Source organism: Camelina sativa, chromosome 3 (genome assembly GCF_030686135.1).
Source record: "Camelina sativa cultivar CO46 ecotype springtype chromosome 3, ASM3068613v1".
Taxonomy (NCBI): Eukaryota; Viridiplantae; Streptophyta; class Magnoliopsida; order Brassicales; family Brassicaceae; genus Camelina; species Camelina sativa.
Window position 1 is genome coordinate 25330883 of NC_141882.1, and position 18361 is coordinate 25349243.

General features: G+C 36.4%; 2 protein-coding genes across 3 annotated transcripts; one reads left to right on the forward strand and one right to left on the reverse strand.

The window, feature by feature from the left end:
- Window positions 1–4415: 4415 nt before the first annotated feature.
- Window positions 4416–7144, reverse strand: LOC104742289 (uncharacterized). Its single transcript, XM_010463281.3, has 3 exons — window positions 6316–7144; window positions 6076–6173; window positions 4416–5244 (listed from the first exon to the last, which is right to left on the reverse strand). The coding sequence occupies exons 1-3, from the start codon at window positions 6831–6833 to the stop codon at window positions 4589–4591; spliced, it is 1272 nt and encodes a 423-aa protein (XP_010461583.2). The 5' UTR covers window positions 6834–7144; the 3' UTR covers window positions 4416–4588.
- Window positions 7145–15109: 7965 nt separating this feature from the next.
- Window positions 15110–18361, forward strand: LOC104777703 (transcription factor E2FC). 2 transcript variants are annotated; one of them, XM_010502000.3, is made up of 13 exons: window positions 15110–15648; window positions 15928–16114; window positions 16234–16293; window positions 16396–16481; window positions 16680–16768; window positions 16857–16911; window positions 17134–17186; window positions 17276–17326; window positions 17405–17453; window positions 17535–17600; window positions 17679–17752; window positions 17842–17956; window positions 18046–18361. In XM_010502000.3, exons 1-13 carry the CDS (start codon window positions 15412–15414, stop codon window positions 18118–18120), a joined length of 1197 nt encoding a protein of 398 aa, XP_010500302.1. In that variant the 5' UTR covers window positions 15110–15411; the 3' UTR covers window positions 18121–18361. The 2 variants fall into 2 exon arrangements, with proteins under 2 accessions (XP_010500302.1, XP_010500303.1); XM_010502001.3 differs by having other exon boundaries at window positions 15228–15648; window positions 15931–16114.

Here is an 18361-nt window from a genome sequence, read left to right on the forward strand (position 1 = left end):
ATCCGCTACAAGCTCTTCGGGTTCAAGCTCAGCTACAAGTTCCTCATGTTCAAGCTCAGCTACAAGCTGCTCCTTATTAGCTCCATCCATGGTCACATCACCTATAGGAACAAGGTCTAAGCTTGCCGTACACTCAGAACTCTCATCACCAGTTTCATTTGGAGATTCAGGCATGCTTTGTGTTGATGCTTCATCTGAAATGGCATTGTTGCTGATCGTTGTGTCCGAAATGATTGATGGTGAAGGAGCTTGCTGTGATTCTGCAATGGGAGCACAAGTTGCAGAGACATCTGAAAGTTGTTTGATCCATGCTCCATATTGCGATGTAGGTGAGGATTTTTGAAGGTAACTATATGTGCTTGTAAAAGGAAAGCTTGCTTCATCAAAAATAACATGGCGGCTAATATAGACACTACCTGTTGGAGGATAGAAGCATCTGTAACCTTTATATTTCTCAGTGTATCCAAGAAAAACACACTTGAGTGATTGTGGATCAAACTTATTGTGAGCATATGACCTCAAAGTTGGGAAGCAAGCACAACCAAAGGTTCGGAAGGCTGAATATTCTGGTGGTTTTGAGAAGAGAGCTTTATACGGACTTTTGTTGCCTTCAAGAGCACTGGTAGGCAAGAGATTGCTGAGAAAGTTGGATGTAAAGAAAGCTTTTACCCAAAAGCTTTGTAGAGTGGCACTTTGAAACAGTAGTGTGAGAGCCATTTCAGTTAATTGTCTCTGCTTCCTCTCTGCTATGCCATTCTGCTGAGGAGTATGAGGACACGAAACAAAGTGTTGGATACCAAAGTTCTCCAATTGGGTAAGAAATTTCTGACTCATGAATTCTCCACCACCATCTGATTGAAAAGTTCATATTTTTGTTTGTAGAAGGTTTTCAACAAATAGCTAATACTTGATGAAGATTGAGTAGAAATTAGATTTTCTTTTTAAAGGATAAAGCCAACAGTATCTTGAGTAGTTATCAATGAACACTACATAAAATCTGAATCCTTGAACAGAAGATACAGGAGAAGGACTCCAGAGATCACAATGCATTATATCTAAGGGTCTTGAAGCAATAAAAGTAGAAGAAATAAATGGCAACTTTGAACTTTTCCCAAGCTGACATGAATCACACACCTTATTGGTACTTTTATTTCGTTGGATTGCCTTATTTGTAGATAAAAGCTGAAGAACCTGCTGATTTGGATGCCCTAACCTCTTATGCCAAACCTCATCACTCGTCTTGATCTGTCTTGTGGAGTAGAACATCTTATGTTTTGGGTCATCCAGTTTGTACAGACCATCAGTTTCCCTTCCCTTTGTCAAAACTTTTCGTGTTGCTTTGTCCTTTATAACAACATCGTCAGAATCAAAAGACACTTTACAAGGATAATCTTTGGTTAGTTTTGAGACTGACAACAAGGACTTTGCTATTTCAGGACAAACTAGCATATCATTGAGAGGGATATTACCTGATGTGGAGGGAAGGTTTGCAGAGCCTACGTGTGTGATGGGAAGAAAGTTTCCATCACTTGCCATCACCATATCAGTGCCGTGACAAGGTTGAGCCTTTTGTAGACGTTGAGTGGAGCTGGTGATGTGTGCAGTTGCAGCGGAGTCTGGATACCAACTATTGTCTCAGTAACATCTGTGATGTGAAGGGCAGAGAATGCAGCAGCATTGATTGCAGGGCGAGCAGATTGCTGAAACACCAATTCAAACCGATACCAGCATTCAAAGGCATTATGACCTCGTTTGTTGCAGATTTGACAGACAGGTTTCTCATTTGTGTGTGCAGCTGATGGAGATGATCCTGAGGAGGTGAATTGTTGATGAAAACCTCGACCTCTGGTTGAGTATCCTCTCCTTCCTCTGCCTCTGTTACCGCAACCTTGGTGTTGGTAGCTTGATGACCTTGTGGTGGTGGTAAAAGCTAGGTGCAGTGAGACATCGGGTGAAACAGAGTAGCCTTGGAGTCTATCATCATAGCCAGTAAGTCGAGATATTACATTCTCATAGCTAGGTTCAGGCTTTCTATCCATAGAATCCTCGATGACTGTGATATGGGTTCATATTCACGGCCTAAACCTCTTAAAGCAGCATAAATTTTCATCTTTTCACTAACATGATCTCCAATAGATGCAAGTTGATCACAAATGTCTTTAATTCCTCTAAGATAATCAGACATGCTCTTTTCTAACTTTTTAGCATTCTGAAGACGCCTTTGTAATTCAAACAACCTAGACGAAGATGTACAATTGAAGTGAGAAACCAGAGTGTTCCATACCTCTTGTGCAGTGGAGCAGCCAACTACCAGCCTCAGGACATTCTCGCTCATAGATCCAAGCAACCATGTTTTGACAACTTGATCGGATCTGGACCAGCTTTCAAAGTCTGGGTTAGAAACTTCTTCTGTGTTGCCATTGTTGTTGTTGCGGATGGGGATTGTTTCTTGTGGCGGTTTGACAGCTCCGTTAACAAACCCGAGTAGAGGTTGTGTTCGCAAGAAAGATTCAAACTGTGAATTCCAGATTATATAGTTTTGCTCAGTGAGCTTGATGGTTACACAGTTTGAGATGTGTAGTGAAAGAGAAGTATAGGGTTCATGGTTCCGTCCATGGCTCTGATACCATGAAGAAAGTAACAGAGAGTAGGAAAGATTGTTTTCTTATTATTTCAATACTTGAAGCTAAATGGTTACAAGGGTTTACTCTTATATAGAGTTACATGATGCAATTGTGTTAAACCTAGATTCTAGATTCTTCTCATACACGTGGCATTATCATCATCATCTGGTCCCAACTCCTCAAACCTATTGTGCAATGTCACTGTCGTACTATGTTTCTCTGCTAACACCTTCTTATCTTTTGCAGGTGACCGTTGTAGAGCTTTGGATTCTTGTTTAGGTGAGTTGGGCTTCGTACTTTGCTTGTTGGGCTTCATACATTGTGAGCCTGTTTGTTGCTTGATCTCTACATGCCCAAGTGGTGGTTTTGTAATCTTTGGCGTCAACGGAACAACATCTTGCACAACTCCATCAGACTATCTCTGCATGTCATTTTTAAGTTTGTCAATTGTGAGATCAGCGACATCATCAAGTCAAGAGACTCCAGGAAATGCTACTTTTGTAAAAAACCTCAAATTTCATATTAATGATATTTACATGTAGCCCTGGGCAAATAAACCGAATCGGATTAAACCGATCCGAACCCGTCCGAAAAACCCAATTTTGATCGGATTCGGATACTGTGTAAAAACCAATCGGTTTCTGTCTTGATCATGAATCGGATTTTGGATATAAACTGATCCGAACAAAAATCCGATCGGTTATCCGCTAAACCGAATACATATTTAATTTTTCTATACATTTGGGTTTTATTAGTGTTATTTTCGGACCTGTTAAAAGCCCATCAACTATAAATAAATCGCTTATAAAAATTTAAAGACAAATTACCAGAAGGAGGAATCTTACCAGTGACGTTGAGGTTGAGGAACACACTCTATAACCATCTGAGCTATTCCGACTTATTGATTTTACTTTCCAAATGACATATATAAAGGTTTCGGTTTAAGTTCGGATTTTAAAAAAATTGAAAACCGATTCGAATCCGAACAAATCCGAACCGATCCGATACGATAAACAACCGGATTCTAAACAGATTTTATATACCCCAATCCAAAAAATCCGAAATCTAAAAAATCCGATCCAATCCGAACCTAAAATCCGAATGCCCAGGACTATTTACATGTTTAGCAAAAAAAAAAACATAATAGAAAATTCGAGAGAGGTACGAAATAGTTAGAAGGTGAACTTTGGATGGAAATTGTGCTATACGAAAGTTTTGGGGGAAAATGCAAATACAACACACATTATTAAGCAAATTACGTACCCCTACATATACATGTAGAGCACTGTCGATATGAACGTTGGTGAGCTAGTGAAGACTTTGTTTGTGCACATTTTTTTGTTTTTTTCATCATCTAAATACTATTTTTCTTGTAACACAAGTTTGATTGGTCTTTCGTTTGAGACTCTAATTTGAGGAAATGACATATGAAGATGGTTACATATGCTGGATTCTTGTGGTTAAAAAGAGTTCAAGATTCCTTATAACTTGCGTGACTAATAAACCATCGTCAAAGACTTCAAAATCTTTGAATCTAAGCTTTCAGTTCTCAACCAGGAGTTCATTAAAAAATCTTGAAATATAATTATATAACGATACTAAAAATATTAACATTTTATTTGAAAACCCTTCCATGCTTGTAAAGGAACTAAAGCTCGAGTCCAAACTCTTGTTGCTTGTAATCGACTCGGTGAATTAAATAAGAACGCTTCGCTTTTAAATGTATCTATTTAATAGAGTTTAAACTCTTGTGACTTCTTTACTGTTGTGTTTTTCAACTTTCACTGAGAATTAAAGAAACTATTTTTCATGAAGTGGGGGGCAACAAATATACATTGTATACGTACCAATGGAAAAGAACAATCTTCTACAAACGAACATGATGTCTTAATATTACAATCCACTACATCACACATCCCACTAAAAAACTTACCAATCCAAAATCATGTTAAGTGCAATTCTTTTTAAGCCTCGGAGACTTTGTAGATAACTACAAAGCAGGAAAGTATGGCCTTGGGATTAAACACAACCAAGTCGTCGAGACTTGTGTAGACCCCAGCCGGCCCCGCGACCGAATCATACGAGCCAGAACCACTTTCATCTTCGAGCACGTCACTCTGCACACGCCTCACTCTTCCCGCAATCACGCGGCACACAAGCATGGCCCTCCGCTGGTCAAAGCACCTCAATACGTCGTGTGCTCTTCCACTACTAGCAGTGGTCCTCACGCCCTTGATCTCTTCCTTTCCTTCGCCGTTGCCTAAACGCACAGTTTTGGCGTGGAAACCGTGGCGGATAATGGTGCAAACTCGGCAGCCAGGGACAGCTGAGCAGAGGGAGGTCGAGCCACGGGAGCCGAGGGAGCAAGAAACGGTGGTGCAATGGAACCGGAGGAGCTCGTTGCCGTCGGCGGCTGATCGTGGCTCTTTTCTGGTGGAAGCATGTGCATGAGACTTAACTACGTCGCGACAATCTTCAAACCGTTGGATAGTGCGCTGAGTGTTGTGGACTTTTAATATCCGTTCGATCTTGTAGATGGGACTGTCTTTACGTAACCAGCTAGATTTGAAGATGATGTCCACTATGTTTCGCCCTGAATCCTCTGGCCCCAACTCCGACACTGTTATCAAATTTAACTACATTACAAAAGACATCTTCACATATGTTTTTTTTGTCGATATCGAGATGAATATATCCTTAAATCAACCACAACAAGTAAAAGGAATCCAAGATTCATATTTTATTATATAAAATCATTACAAATTTTTTGTATTTGTAATATAACATGGTCAATTAAAATTTCCTATATGATAAAATTAAGAATTCATCTAATAAAGGTGTAAAAGCCTATTCATATATTCTGTTCTGGTTTGGCTTTGGTTTATTTCAATTCAATTTGATTCGGTCTAAAAAATTCATGTTAGGCTGTTTTTCCTTTCCAGCTCGTTCAAACGAAATTTTAATATATGGTTGAAATTAATATATAAAAACCCGTAGAGTGATATAGATTAGTGATGTTGTTTGTCGCCTAATATGTGTTTTTGATATAAAATATTCTAATCTTTGTACCATGAATGAATCTGGAATATAACATAAGCTGCTGTACATACATATCCAAAAACAACGACAGGACATGCCAGATTTATGGCCCCAACTACGAGAAGAGTAAACTAAAAGACAGACCATTTTTTACTAATATTTTTAATTTTTCTCAACTAATTAATAGATAATTCCAAAAGAGGAAATAAATAAATTTTATTTTTGATTAAAGGCCTTTGATTAAACCAAAAACATGTTCGAGTTAAATTGAAATTTTATATATTTCTTCTTTATCAACTAAAATAACTTTATTAAGTCTTCTTGACCTATAATGGATTCTGAACTATGGCTTTATTAATAACATTATATGAAAAGAGATAAATTAATTAAAAAGGGGATGCAATATGCATACCAGCGTGACGAACTGCTTGATGAATCTCCAATGATTCAAGCTTAGGGAAGACCTCCCCACACTGTGGACATGCACATATTCTTGGTGCTATTGGATACCTAATTATGTAAACAAATCGTTATTAACCAATCACTCTTATTTTATTTCATTTTGTAATCATGATGGTATATATGTAGAATGTTCAAGAAATTTGCATAGGCGGTATTCAGAATTAAGTAGTAAGAATAATTTTTTTTGAACCTGCTTGGATCAACAATCATGTGGCACTCATAGCAACCGGATAGTTTTCTGAAGTGCATAGCTTTGGAAGTTGAATACGACGAGTAAGCGCCACAACCGTTGGATCTAACCGACGAAGACGATTCGCGGTTAACGGGTTTTCGGGTCAATAACCGGGCATCTTGGCCTAGATTGCTACTCTCCGGGGAATGATCTGAACGGTGGATCACTCGAGCATTACCGTAAATAACATCGCTAAACTTACAAAGAGAGGAGCCACAAGATGATGAGGTAATCTTTGATGGTTCGTGCACTCGTGGCCCTTCGATTTGTTTGCAACTCAAAAGGTTCTTTATCTGGCTCCATGACGACGACGAAGATGATGATGTTGATGGTACCGTCTTCTGCTTTAGCTTTTGCGTTTGCGTCTGAGGCGGCGGTTGAGACGACGTTTTCTTCTTTGTGTTCTTCTTCTTTGGGTCTGAAGATAAGCGCCTTTGCTTGTGGGTTGTTTCTGGTATGAAAGGGAGAGGAGCCATGACGAAAAAGAGAATATCGAAGAAAGCGAAAATAGAATTGAAAACTAGATTACACTCTCTCCAATATATAGAATATACAATATACAAGAAGTGAGGGATAGGAGAGAAGGAATCTTTGTTGTTTTGTTTGTGTTTTTGGTGGGAATGGGATCCGAGAAGACTTAAGTGACCGAGTGGGATCAAAACAATCCAATATAACTAATCCATACATATGGAGTTTGGCTACCTTTTTTTTTAACGTACGTACGCTTCAATTTAGAGTTACAGTACCCACTTTATTAAATATTGAGAAGCACATAATAGTTTCATATAGTTCTATTACATGGCATCCAACCATACAAAACGTTGACACAGATCCAGATTTAGATTTTGGTATGTAATGGCGATATACACACTCTTCATAAAATAACAAAGTTAATATATTTTTATTGGAGTAGGTGATATCAACTACAAACATATATGATTCTCGATTATTTTAAATTGTATGCATTAGGCTATGTAGTGGAGTTGGCCACCGTTCTGTTTGCCTTTTTGTTCCTCCATGTTTTTAGGACTAATGCAAAGATAGTATACGGTTACAATACTTTAAAATAATCTAATTACTATAGAGATAAGTTTTAGGGGATGTATTTAACTTGACATTTTAAGTGATTTGTGTGAAATTTACATATTCTATGTTATTCAATCATGGATTTTAAAAAGTCTATTAAAATCCATTGTTATTGAACTGATGATTTAAAAATCTACTTTAAAATCCATTAAAATTCATTGTTATTGAACTGATGATTTAAAAATTTACTTTAAAATCCACTGTTATTCAAAACAGTTTTGTGGATTAAGATTTTAATAATTTTTAGAATTCTGGAGGATTCTGGAGGATTTGTTTAGTTAAAAATATAGAAATCTAAATCTCATGGTTTTAGGTGGGATTTGAAAGAATTTTACAGAAAATCATATGAACTTCTCTAAAATCTATCAAAATTCTAAATTTCCTAAATCCTATCAAATTCTCCAAAATCATGGTTTGAATACACCCCTTTTAGATCCAGATATATATATATATACCACTAATTAATACCAAAATTTTAGATTTCGGAAAGGAGCTATATATACATAATGTGATGTTTTCGAGAAAAAAGACCATTGGGGGAGATGACTCTCCTAAAAATATCTTAATGGGATCCAAAATTCACGTGTCATACTACGATTGACAGATACTTGGTAATTGAATCCCTAATTCATGTATACATCCCTTTGGAACATTTGAAACTATCCTGTTTCACTTAGCTTTCCGGACCACGACCTATTATGTTTGGCAGGAGGCATGGAAAGAGCTACCATTTTACGAATAACTACCCTTTTGATTTTTCATTTTCTTTTTTGGTTGTGAATAGACGATGTTTTCATGCTTTTTTAGAGAATTTGTAATAAAAATTATATTGTGATACATCAAGTATGTGAATTTCCCAAACTTGCTCGATATCGAGTATTAAAAATATATTGAAATTAATGTAAATCACTAATATAAACTATATATAAAAGTATTTCTAGCTATATCTATATTTTTAATTTTAATTAAATACATATAATATGTTCAAAATCAAAATTGACGAAAACAACATTAATAAACTTTAGTATAATATTTTTTTTTTATTTTTTTTTAACACTTAAAACTGCATTTATTAAATAGAAATGTTTGGACAAGGATTGAAAGCTGAAGAAATACATAGAAGAATAGCTAAATGAATCTTAGACATTTGAGTTTGAAGTCGTTGTTCTTTAGCCAGCTTGTCAGCAAGTAGATTTGCAGAACGTGGAATCCATTTGTAGACATCAAATTGGGAAGCCCAACCTATTATATCTTGAATCCAATTGTAGACACCAAATCTTGTGGTGTTACCATTGAGCATGTTGCCAAAATTTGACAATCACCTTCAAAAATGACTTTTGTAAAGCCACTAAGCCAACATTGTTTGATGGCATAAACTAGACTTTTACATTCTGCTTCAAGAGCTGATGATACGGGAGATCCAGTGACCTGTCCTGCTTCTTTAAAACGTCCTTGATCATCACGTAGAATCCATATTGCAGTAGATTGTCTGTCTCTATCAATGAAACTACCATCATAGTTACAGTTCAACCAACCTAAAGGGGGATTTTGCCATGAGTTCAGAGAAGAAGAGTCTCTTCGGTTAAATTGACCATTGGAGGTATATTGGCTTTGTTTAAAGTCAACTGCAAGCCATTCATCTGTTTCTTGTATGGCCTCTCGAAGGTCCCGTTGCCAAGTGATATTCTTATTCTGGAATATGAGCTTGTTACGACTTGTCCATATCTTCCAAAGAATCCAAAATAGTAAATGTGCGAGCCTATCATAGATTCTCTGGTACTTGTGGTAATCAAAAATTGCTTTGAGTTTCGTGTCAACAATAGTACCTGGGTCCAGTAAACATCTGATCGGGATATTCGATCCACGCCATATCTGTTGTGCATGAGGGCATGAGAAGAACAGATGTTCTGTTGTCTCAATCTCCGTGGTGCAACGTTTGCAGAGGTGGTTTGCAGAGATGTGTCTCCTATTTAGCTCAGCATTAGTTGCTAAGGCTCTTGATAAAAGTCTCCATAAGAAATGTTTAAATTTTGGAGGAGTTCTTGTTTTCCAAATTTCATTCTTCAAAATTGGATCGCCATCAGGTGGTCTAGCATGATTCTGATCCGGAAGATGTGTTGCCAACCAATAGCCAGATTTCACCGTGTAGAGGCCATTGTCAGTATAGTGCCAGCCAAGATAATTATGTGGCTGCCAAACACTTGTTTTAATGGAGAGGACCAGATTAATATCTTCAGGATGGATTCGTCGACGTACTAAATGTTCATTCCATCCGCTTCCATCAGAGAGTAGCAGGTAATTTACAGAGGGGATATCATCAGGCTGGTTGTCTTGAGCTTTCCTTGGTGGGCGGGGAGGAAGAGTTATTAACCATGGATCATACCAAGTAGAGAGTTGATAACCATCACCAACAGTATGTTGCAAACCTTTCTGGAGGAGATCTCTACCAATGAGTAATGACTTCCACCCAAAGGAACGTTGAACACCACCTGTGGCATCAATGATACTAGAATTTGCAAAATACCTTCGTTTTAGAGTTCGTGCCAGTAGACTACTTGGATTTAGGAGAATACGCCATGCTTGTTTAGCCAGTAAAGCATCATTGAACTTATCAATATCTCTGAAACCAAGTCCTCCTTCTTTCTTGGAAAATTTCATTCTATCCCATGCTACCCAGTGAGTCGCAGAACCTTGATGTTGTGAGTTCCACCAATAGTGGGCAATGATCCTTTTTATATCTTCACAAATTCCTTTTGGGAGCTTAAAGCAGTTCATAGTATAAACTGGCATAGCCATAGCTATTGCTTTCAAGAGTATTTCTTTACTACCCTGGGAGAGGAATTTGTTATTCCAACCTTTTGTTTTTCCCTTGACATTTTCAATGATGTACTGAAAGAGTTATATCTTCTTACGACCAAATTGCTCAGAGAGACCAACATATTTGCCACATCCACCTTCGTTATGTATCTGCAACACATGTCTGATCTGGGTTTTTGTTGGTTCACTTACTCTTTTTCCAAATGTTAGAGACGATTTGCGAGTATTGACTTGTTGACCCGAAGCTCGTTCATATTGAGTAAGTATCTCCTTAATAGCCAGACAAGAGCTCATATTCGCCTGACAGAAAAACAGGGAGTCATCTGCGAAAAGTAAATGTGTTATTGGGGGACTGGCATTACTGATCTTGATTCCTTTAATGGCACCTTGTTGTTCAGCCCTCTTCATCAAATGACTTAAAACCTCAGCACAAATGATGAATAAATAAAGTGAAAGCGGATCTCCTTGACGTATTCCTCTCTCTGGTTGGATATAACCTTGTGGATTGCCATTGATGTTAACAGAGAAAGTTGGGGTACGTACACATGTCATAATCCATTGTACCCATTTAACATCAAAACCAAACTTGAGCATTGTTTCCTGTAAGAAATCCCATTCCAATCTATCATAGGCCTTAGTGATATCAGTCTTTATCGCCATGAAAGAGTTTGAGCATCTTCGCTTAACCTTAAGAGCATGAATGAGTTCATGAACAATTAGAACATTTTTAGTAATGATTCTGCCAGGAAAAAAAGCCGCCTGTTCTTCGGAGATGATTGAGTTCAGATGCTTCTTTGGCCTTGCAACCAAAATCTTTGATATGATTTTATAACTAACGTTGTAGAGAGCAATTGGTCTGAAGTCGCTCATCTTTAGTATAATATTTCAAATATAAACAATTATGCTAAAAGCAAAGTTTAACAGAGGTAAAAAAACGACATGAAGCCAAAGAGACCAGAGTAGAGAAGCCTATACGGAAAAAAAAAAAAAGGACATATACGGAACATCACTTTAGTTTATTGAGAAGCCATGCAAGTCAGCATTAGCCTTATCGTATGAGACTATTCATTATTCGCGAACGAATCTAAAGTTACTTTTATTAAAATCAAAAAGATAAACGTATACTTTACCAGAACAGCTAGCTTTTTGTTTTTAGCACAAAAAGAGAGTATATTGTGCCAATATATATTATTTCATATGACTGAACTGCAGTTATAGTGTAAATTTAGGTTCTCACTTCACATAGAACTGAAATGATATAAAAATTTGGAAATAAATGATACAATTTAAAATGTTCCAGTATTTCACTATCTACAAATCTTGCATGCTCATTTGTGATCTAATTATAACAAATTGCACTATTAGTATCAATTTTTGTATAACTGATCAATATTTTCAAGATGGAAAATATGGCATGGAAAATAAATGATTAAAATCTTTATCAAAGTGAAAGATTAAGTGGTTCAAAATATATATGGCTCTAGTTCACTAGATTAAACTTGAAATGTTTTTAGATAATATGTATATCAGAGCAGGAATTCATGGCTCGATTAGATGAAAATGGAACATAAATGCATAGTGTTAATGATGAAAAGTCTTTGGTGATAAAGAAAAAAGTAGAATATATAAGAAGATAGTCGGAGAAGAAGGTGCGGTAGAAGCTAAAGTTCAAGTAGGAGGAGCCAAGAGATCGGCACATAGACACATCGAGAGTATAAAGTTTACACATAGGTAGTGGCCCTCGTGATATTGCCGCAAAACATGGCCTCTTCTCTCACATGTCTTACCTTTATTCGCTTTGTCATCTACTCTCTCCCCATAGATCCCTTTTTACGTATCTATACTCATTATTTTGTAATATATTATACAACAAATACGCACACATGCCGGCCACTAATGTACATGCATTTACACATGTGTCTACTTCGTTCCACGCTGCGGAAGAAAAAAGGTATATAGCATATACGTACGTACGCACGTCAAAATTTATCTAATAACCACTATATATTGAGTCCAGTTTAACTATAAATCAATAATAAAAAATAAACTAAAAGCTTTTTAATGAAATTTAAAGTTGAAATCATTTATTTTATTTTAACGAGAGAATTGAGAATCAATTATCCTTTAGTTATATGTATAAAAAAAAAACTGAGAATCAATTCTCATAACTTCGTCACTTAAGGTAATATAGCTTACGTAGAGAGAGAGGTAAAAAATGTATGATTTTCTAATCTTTTTTTTTCCTAATCTAGGTGAAGATCTTGCAGGGAGGTTAATTAAAAGAAGATGCTGTGCTCCATTTTATTGTAGGTAATACGTTTAATGACTGTATATATTCATAATAATTTAATAAAAGGCAGCAGACAAGACTTGAAATTTCGCGTTACTGCACTTACAATTTAGGACAACAAAAAGAAATCCAGACAAACTTTCACTTAGTATATATGGATAATCTATTTTTTGTCTGTCACACTCAAAAATCATAAAATTTGATCCCTTTATTATTTTTTTCCCTGCTCCCTGGTTAAATTAAAATATGGATAATGTCTGGAAAGGTTGTATTAATTATAAATAAAATTAATAAAATACTTTCAGTTTCTTTCAAAAAATTCTCACATGCAATTTGGACAAAAATGATATATAATGTATGTTTTATATTATTTCATTGTTTGCTTTACAATAAGGTTTCAGATCTAACTAAAGGAAGTTGATTTGAGATACTTTCATAACTTAAATAGATTGTTTTCGTCCCACAACTCAATTTATTACGTTACTATTAAAAGATAGTCACGTTACTATTGATATTTTTGTTGTAATACTTGGTTTTGTTCTGTTGATACTATTACAAGATCTAGATCATTACAATGGCAACTTGGCCAAGTAAATAACAATTTTTTTATAATTACAATGATAAAATTCAGTCAGTTGGGTAGTTAGACGACACCACATGTTTGTGATTTTCGTCAAAGCACCCAGAGTGTCACTTTTTTTGGTCCCAAAATAAACATATAAACATATATTTGATATATACTTTATAATAGAATAGATAACGCTCTTCTAATTACCTAGTTTTTTTTTTGAAAAAGGATTTTGCAATTTAAATAAAGGTGAATTAGTTCAGTACCCAAAAAAAAAACATAGAAGAAAATAACATTATATTCAAAAAAATTAGGAAATCAAGATAAGGGTAGAGCAAAATTACCACTTTAGTGTTTTGTATAGTAGAAAGAGTGGTGATTGTTGGTCGGAAGCGGTGGCTGGAGTAGGTGACCGGAGGTCGGTTGTCGGCGAAGGAGTTGGTCGGAGGTCGGTGGCCGAAGGTTGGTGGTAAAAGTGTTGGTCGGAGGTCGACGGTAGAAGAGTTGGCCGGAGGTTGGTAGCTGGAGGAGTTGGCCGGAGGTCGGCGACGGAGAAGTTAGCCAGAGGTCGGCGATGGAGAAGTTAGCCAGAGGTCGGTGGAAGAGGAGTTGGCCGGAGGTCGGCGGTGGAGGAATTGGCCTGAGGTCGGTGGTGGAGGAAGTGACCGAAAGTTGGCGGAGGAGAAGGTGGCCGGAGGTAGTGTTAGTAATGGGTGAAGATAAGATGGTGAAGGGGTAAAATCTGTCATTAATACATATTATATAGAGTATATAGTAAATATATGGTTAGTATAGTTAGCTTTTAAATTATAGAATTTTTTTTGGTTATATACAGCCCAATTTCTCTTTAAATAACGTAAAAGATTACAGCTACGACTCACAGTCATACAGTTTTTAAAAAGTGAAAAAGGAGAAGATTAAACATACATTTGGTTAACAAACATATGAGAATATGCAAAAAAAAAAGTTTCAAAGCATGGATGGAACTGCTAAGAGGAAGAGATGAGAATTAACCAACGCTTCCGCCACCGCCTATACAACCGCGTTCCTTTTAACCGTACGTTGTCCATTCATGTTCTTGCAACTTTGCATCTAACCTAGTTTGATAATGATCTGATATCCCAAACCTAACTATGCCAATGCTCACTTTAATTGTTTAAATAAACAAAAATATGTGAGAGAAATGATCATACAGTCCGGCCTCTACAACCGCAAATTTAATCATGAAAATGAAAAAAACCAAAGAGAGCAACATTGACTTTTTCTTGGCAAAAGAAATTAAAATATTTCGAGACGACTAAATACTGTCAAAGACTTCATATAAAAAACTTAAAATTGATGTTTAGGTGTTTTAAGAAACTTGAATAAACTTGGAAACAACTCTTAAGTTTTTTTATTTTATTATATGTTATAGAGAACATAGCCATTGAACTGACATAACTTATATATTTCTTCAAGTTCTATTTTAATTTGGGGTTTGAAACATACTATTTCACCGAAATTTGATATTTTTAATTTTACAATAACTATTAAACTTACCAATTAGAAATTTTTATAGCGAATTAATCAGCTAACTAACAACACTGAATATACAAGTTAGATAACTAACAGTAATCAGGTATCATCAATTATCTAACAAAAAGTCCATACGAAAATTGTTCTTCTACCTCCAAACCCTAATTAATATTACAACTGAATGATGATGTGATGTCACTAGCATCTTCTTATGTTTCATTATAGTATTATACCATCATCACATATGGGTAATTTAGTACGACTTCTTTTGAATAAGTGATATATAATGCATATTTGACGAAGTAGCTAACTCTCTTGTAAGGGTATGTTATCAACCAAAACCATCTTACACAGATCCAACCATACATAAAGACATGAAACTTTCACGCAGATAAAAGCCCAAATAAAGCCCAAGACCAAAAAGTCAGAAAAAAAAATGAAAAATAAAGAAAGCGGACGAAGGGTTAGGCGGCTAAGGCAAAATTCGAAACTCTCTCCAACTTCTTTCGCCCACCGCTCTTTTCACATAATCCCATTTTTATTTATTCCCCTTTTTAATACATCGAAAAGACTATCATACCCTTCCTCTTCTTCCCGCTGTTTCCTCTCTTCTCTCTCCATCTTCCCTCTTCTTCTTCTTCTTCTTCTTCTTCTTCTTCTTCTTCTTCCTTCATCTCCCCCCCCCCCCCCAACAAAACCTAAATTCACCGATTCTCAAACTCCCCTAAATCGCTTAAAATCCCAAATCTCCAACCACCAAGAGATACGCCGCCGTTACATGGCCGCGACATCAAACTCAGGCGAAGATCCGACTCTCTCTTACCATCACCACCACCACCGATCTCCTTTTCGCTTCGAATTACTTCAATCCATCTCTTCCTCTGATCCTCGTTACTCTTCTCTCACTCCTTCTTCCACGAATCGGCCTTTCTCTGTCTCCGAATCGCTTCCGCAACAGTCTCTGCTAATTCCATCTCACTGGGACGATTCTTACTCTCATATCACTCAGAAAGTTGTGAGTTCCCTGTGTTTACTACACTTTTCGTCTTTGATTTTTGATTCCGAACTTGATCTGAGAGAGAGAGAGAGCTAGGTTTTTTTTTTCCTGATCCCAAATTTCGCGAAAAAAAAATTGAATGAAGCTTTTGTTCGTTAAGGAAACTTAATCCAAAATTGGGATCTCTAATCTCAAATTTAGAATTCTACAAACTTGGGGGAATTTTAAGATTTGAGTTTTGGTGATTTTGTTAAGCTATCAAGTAATGATGCTATTGAGTCAAATCTGTTTTTGCAGCAGAAGAGTATAAAGAATCATCGTATTCAGCTTGGATCCATTGCAAACATGTCTGGAGAAAGCATTGATGATAAATCTAAAGTAATAGTGAAACAAGAGTCTCCTCAATACGTTAAACGTGTATACAACAAGTCAAAGGGTACTACTACACAGTCAAAGGCCGGGAAACGGATGGCCAACGGCGGCGGTATCTGCTTTCTTATCAAAATTCTCTTCAGCTTATTCTCAGAATGTGATTTCTTTTGTTTGTTGATGTTATAAATCTGTGTTGTATTTAGCATTGTGGTGATTGGTTTTTGTATGCAGAAGCACAAAATGGTGGTCTAATTGTACCTAGTAACAACTGCCGTTATGACAGTTCTCTAGGTAACTACTACTGCAAAAAGCGCAGTCACATCTAGTTCTGTTTACTTTTTATCAGGTTCGGATTACAACTCTAATTGTATCGTTGTTTCTTATGTTTCGTAGGGTTGTTGACAAAGAAATTCGTCAAGTTGATTCAGGAAGCTGAGGATGGAACACTTGACCTTAACCATTGTGCAGATGTTTTGGAGGTATGCAATATGTATCTTTATATTGAGCTAAAAATGTGTTTCAAATTGCACAACATCTTATTAAGAATGTGCTTATATGTGGACTAAAAAGTTCACCTTTGTAACTCTTGCCTTGAAAGTGTTTGATTCACAAATCATTAGGTATCTTCGTCAGTTTGTTAGAATCTCCTCTTATGGGCCTGCGATTCCTCTTAACAGGTACAAAAAAGAAGGATATATGATATTACAAATGTTCTTGAAGGAATTGGATTGATAGAGAAAACTACAAAGAACCATATCCGCTGGAAGTAATTACACAAATCCTTTCTTTCTTAGATACAATGCAGCTTGTTAGACTTATGTTCTTCTGACCTTGGCTTTGGACCATTGATGCAGGGGTGCTGATAATCTTGGACAGAAGGACCTCGGAGATCAAATTTCCAGGCTTAAGGTTTATAGACAAGGGCATTACATATTTCTTTATCGTAGAACTTACGGCATCAGAATAATTGTTCACATTGTCAAGAAAGAAGTCTGATCTCTTATATGCATATGTAGTGGATATAATATGTTCTTGCGTTTTCGGAATTTGGCAGTCTGACACTATAGTTAGTTCTCACACATATTTTCAAATTTCCCACTAATAACCAGTAACATCTTTATGTATTTTCAGTCAGAGGTAGAAAGTATGCAATCTGAGGAAAGCAGGTTGGATGATCTTATAAGGTTGGTTGCTTGTGGTTTTGTATCTGATTTAGAGACTTGATTGTTCCTTTCCAACATGGTTCTAAGATCACCATGTTATATATCTCCAGGGAAAGACAAGAAGCTTTGAGATCCTTGGAGGAAGATGAATATTGTAAAAGGTTTCTGTCCATTTATCTGAGTCTCATCTTTTGTATTTACACACGAACTTTGCTAAGATCAATGATGAACATAATCAGGTACATGTTTATGACGGAGGAGGATATAACGAGTCTCCCACGGTTTCAGGTCCTCCCCAACTAGTTCTTGAAAATCATCTTATGTTTTTATCAGTTATTTAACATACTAAACCGTTAGTCCTTGATACAGAACCAGACATTACTAGCAATCAAAGCTCCTACAGCTAGTTACATCGAAGTTCCAGATCCTGATGAGGTGAGCCTTTTTCATTTAGTGTACAGTTTTAGTATAATGTGTTCCCAAAGTGAAGCATCTGTTGTTTGTTCACGATAGATGAGATTTCCGCAACGACAATACCGGATGGTGATTAGGAGTAGGATGGGGCCGATTGATGTCTATCTTTTAAGGTACTTAGCTATACATTCCACTGTTTGTATCTGGTTTTATCTATATTTTTCAATCAGTGTTTAATAACTGGGAACAAACATGGTCGCAGCAAATACAAAGGAGACAGTGGGGAAACAAGTGACAAGTTGGGTCATGAGTCTGATCAAAAAGCTCCGTTTGGAGTGGACACTCCTTCCTTGAAAATAGTAACTTCAGATACTGATGTAAGTATTAGATCCATTGATATGGGTTTTGTATCAGTCTCATGTTCGTATGTTGCGATTAAGTTTGAGTTTTGGTTGTGTATTGCCAGTTAAAAGCAGATTACTGGTTCGAGTCAGATGCAGAGGTGAGCCTCACAGATTTATGGAGCAACTTCAGCAGCTGAGAACAAAGTGATATTGAAACCTCAATTTCCAATTACTGGGAGGACGATGAATGATACAAATTTTCATGTTACGTTTTACTACGCCTTTTGAGCCCGATTCCTAATAGAGGTTTTTTTTTGGTTTTCTCTCTTGTTCAAAATAAAAGATGCAACATTCTCATGTCATTCAATGGGTGACAACAATTATGTGAAAAAGCTTGTACCCTAACATCTTATATAATATGAGAAAGTTTTCTCCTAA

Excerpts from the sequence above, each read along its gene's own strand:
- LOC104742289 (XM_010463281.3), bottom strand. The coding sequence starts at position 6,833 with ATGGCTCCTCTCCCTTTCATACCAGAAACAACCCACAAGCAAAGGCGC. Across the intron at positions 6,174-6,315 it reads ATGATTGTTGATCCAAGCAG|GTATCCAATAGCACCAAGAA; the intron begins GTTCAAAAAAAA and ends TTACATAATTAG. Across the intron at positions 5,245-6,075 it reads TCAAGCAGTTCGTCACGCTG|TGTCGGAGTTGGGGCCAGAG; the intron begins GTATGCATATTG and ends ATTTGATAACAG.
- LOC104777703 (XM_010502000.3), top strand. The coding sequence starts at position 15,412 with ATGGCCGCGACATCAAACTCAGGCGAAGATCCGACTCTCTCTTACCAT. Across the intron at positions 16,115-16,233 it reads ACGGATGGCCAACGGCGGCG|AAGCACAAAATGGTGGTCTA; the intron begins GTATCTGCTTTC and ends TTTTGTATGCAG. Across the intron at positions 16,482-16,679 it reads ATTGTGCAGATGTTTTGGAG|GTACAAAAAAGAAGGATATA; the intron begins GTATGCAATATG and ends TCCTCTTAACAG.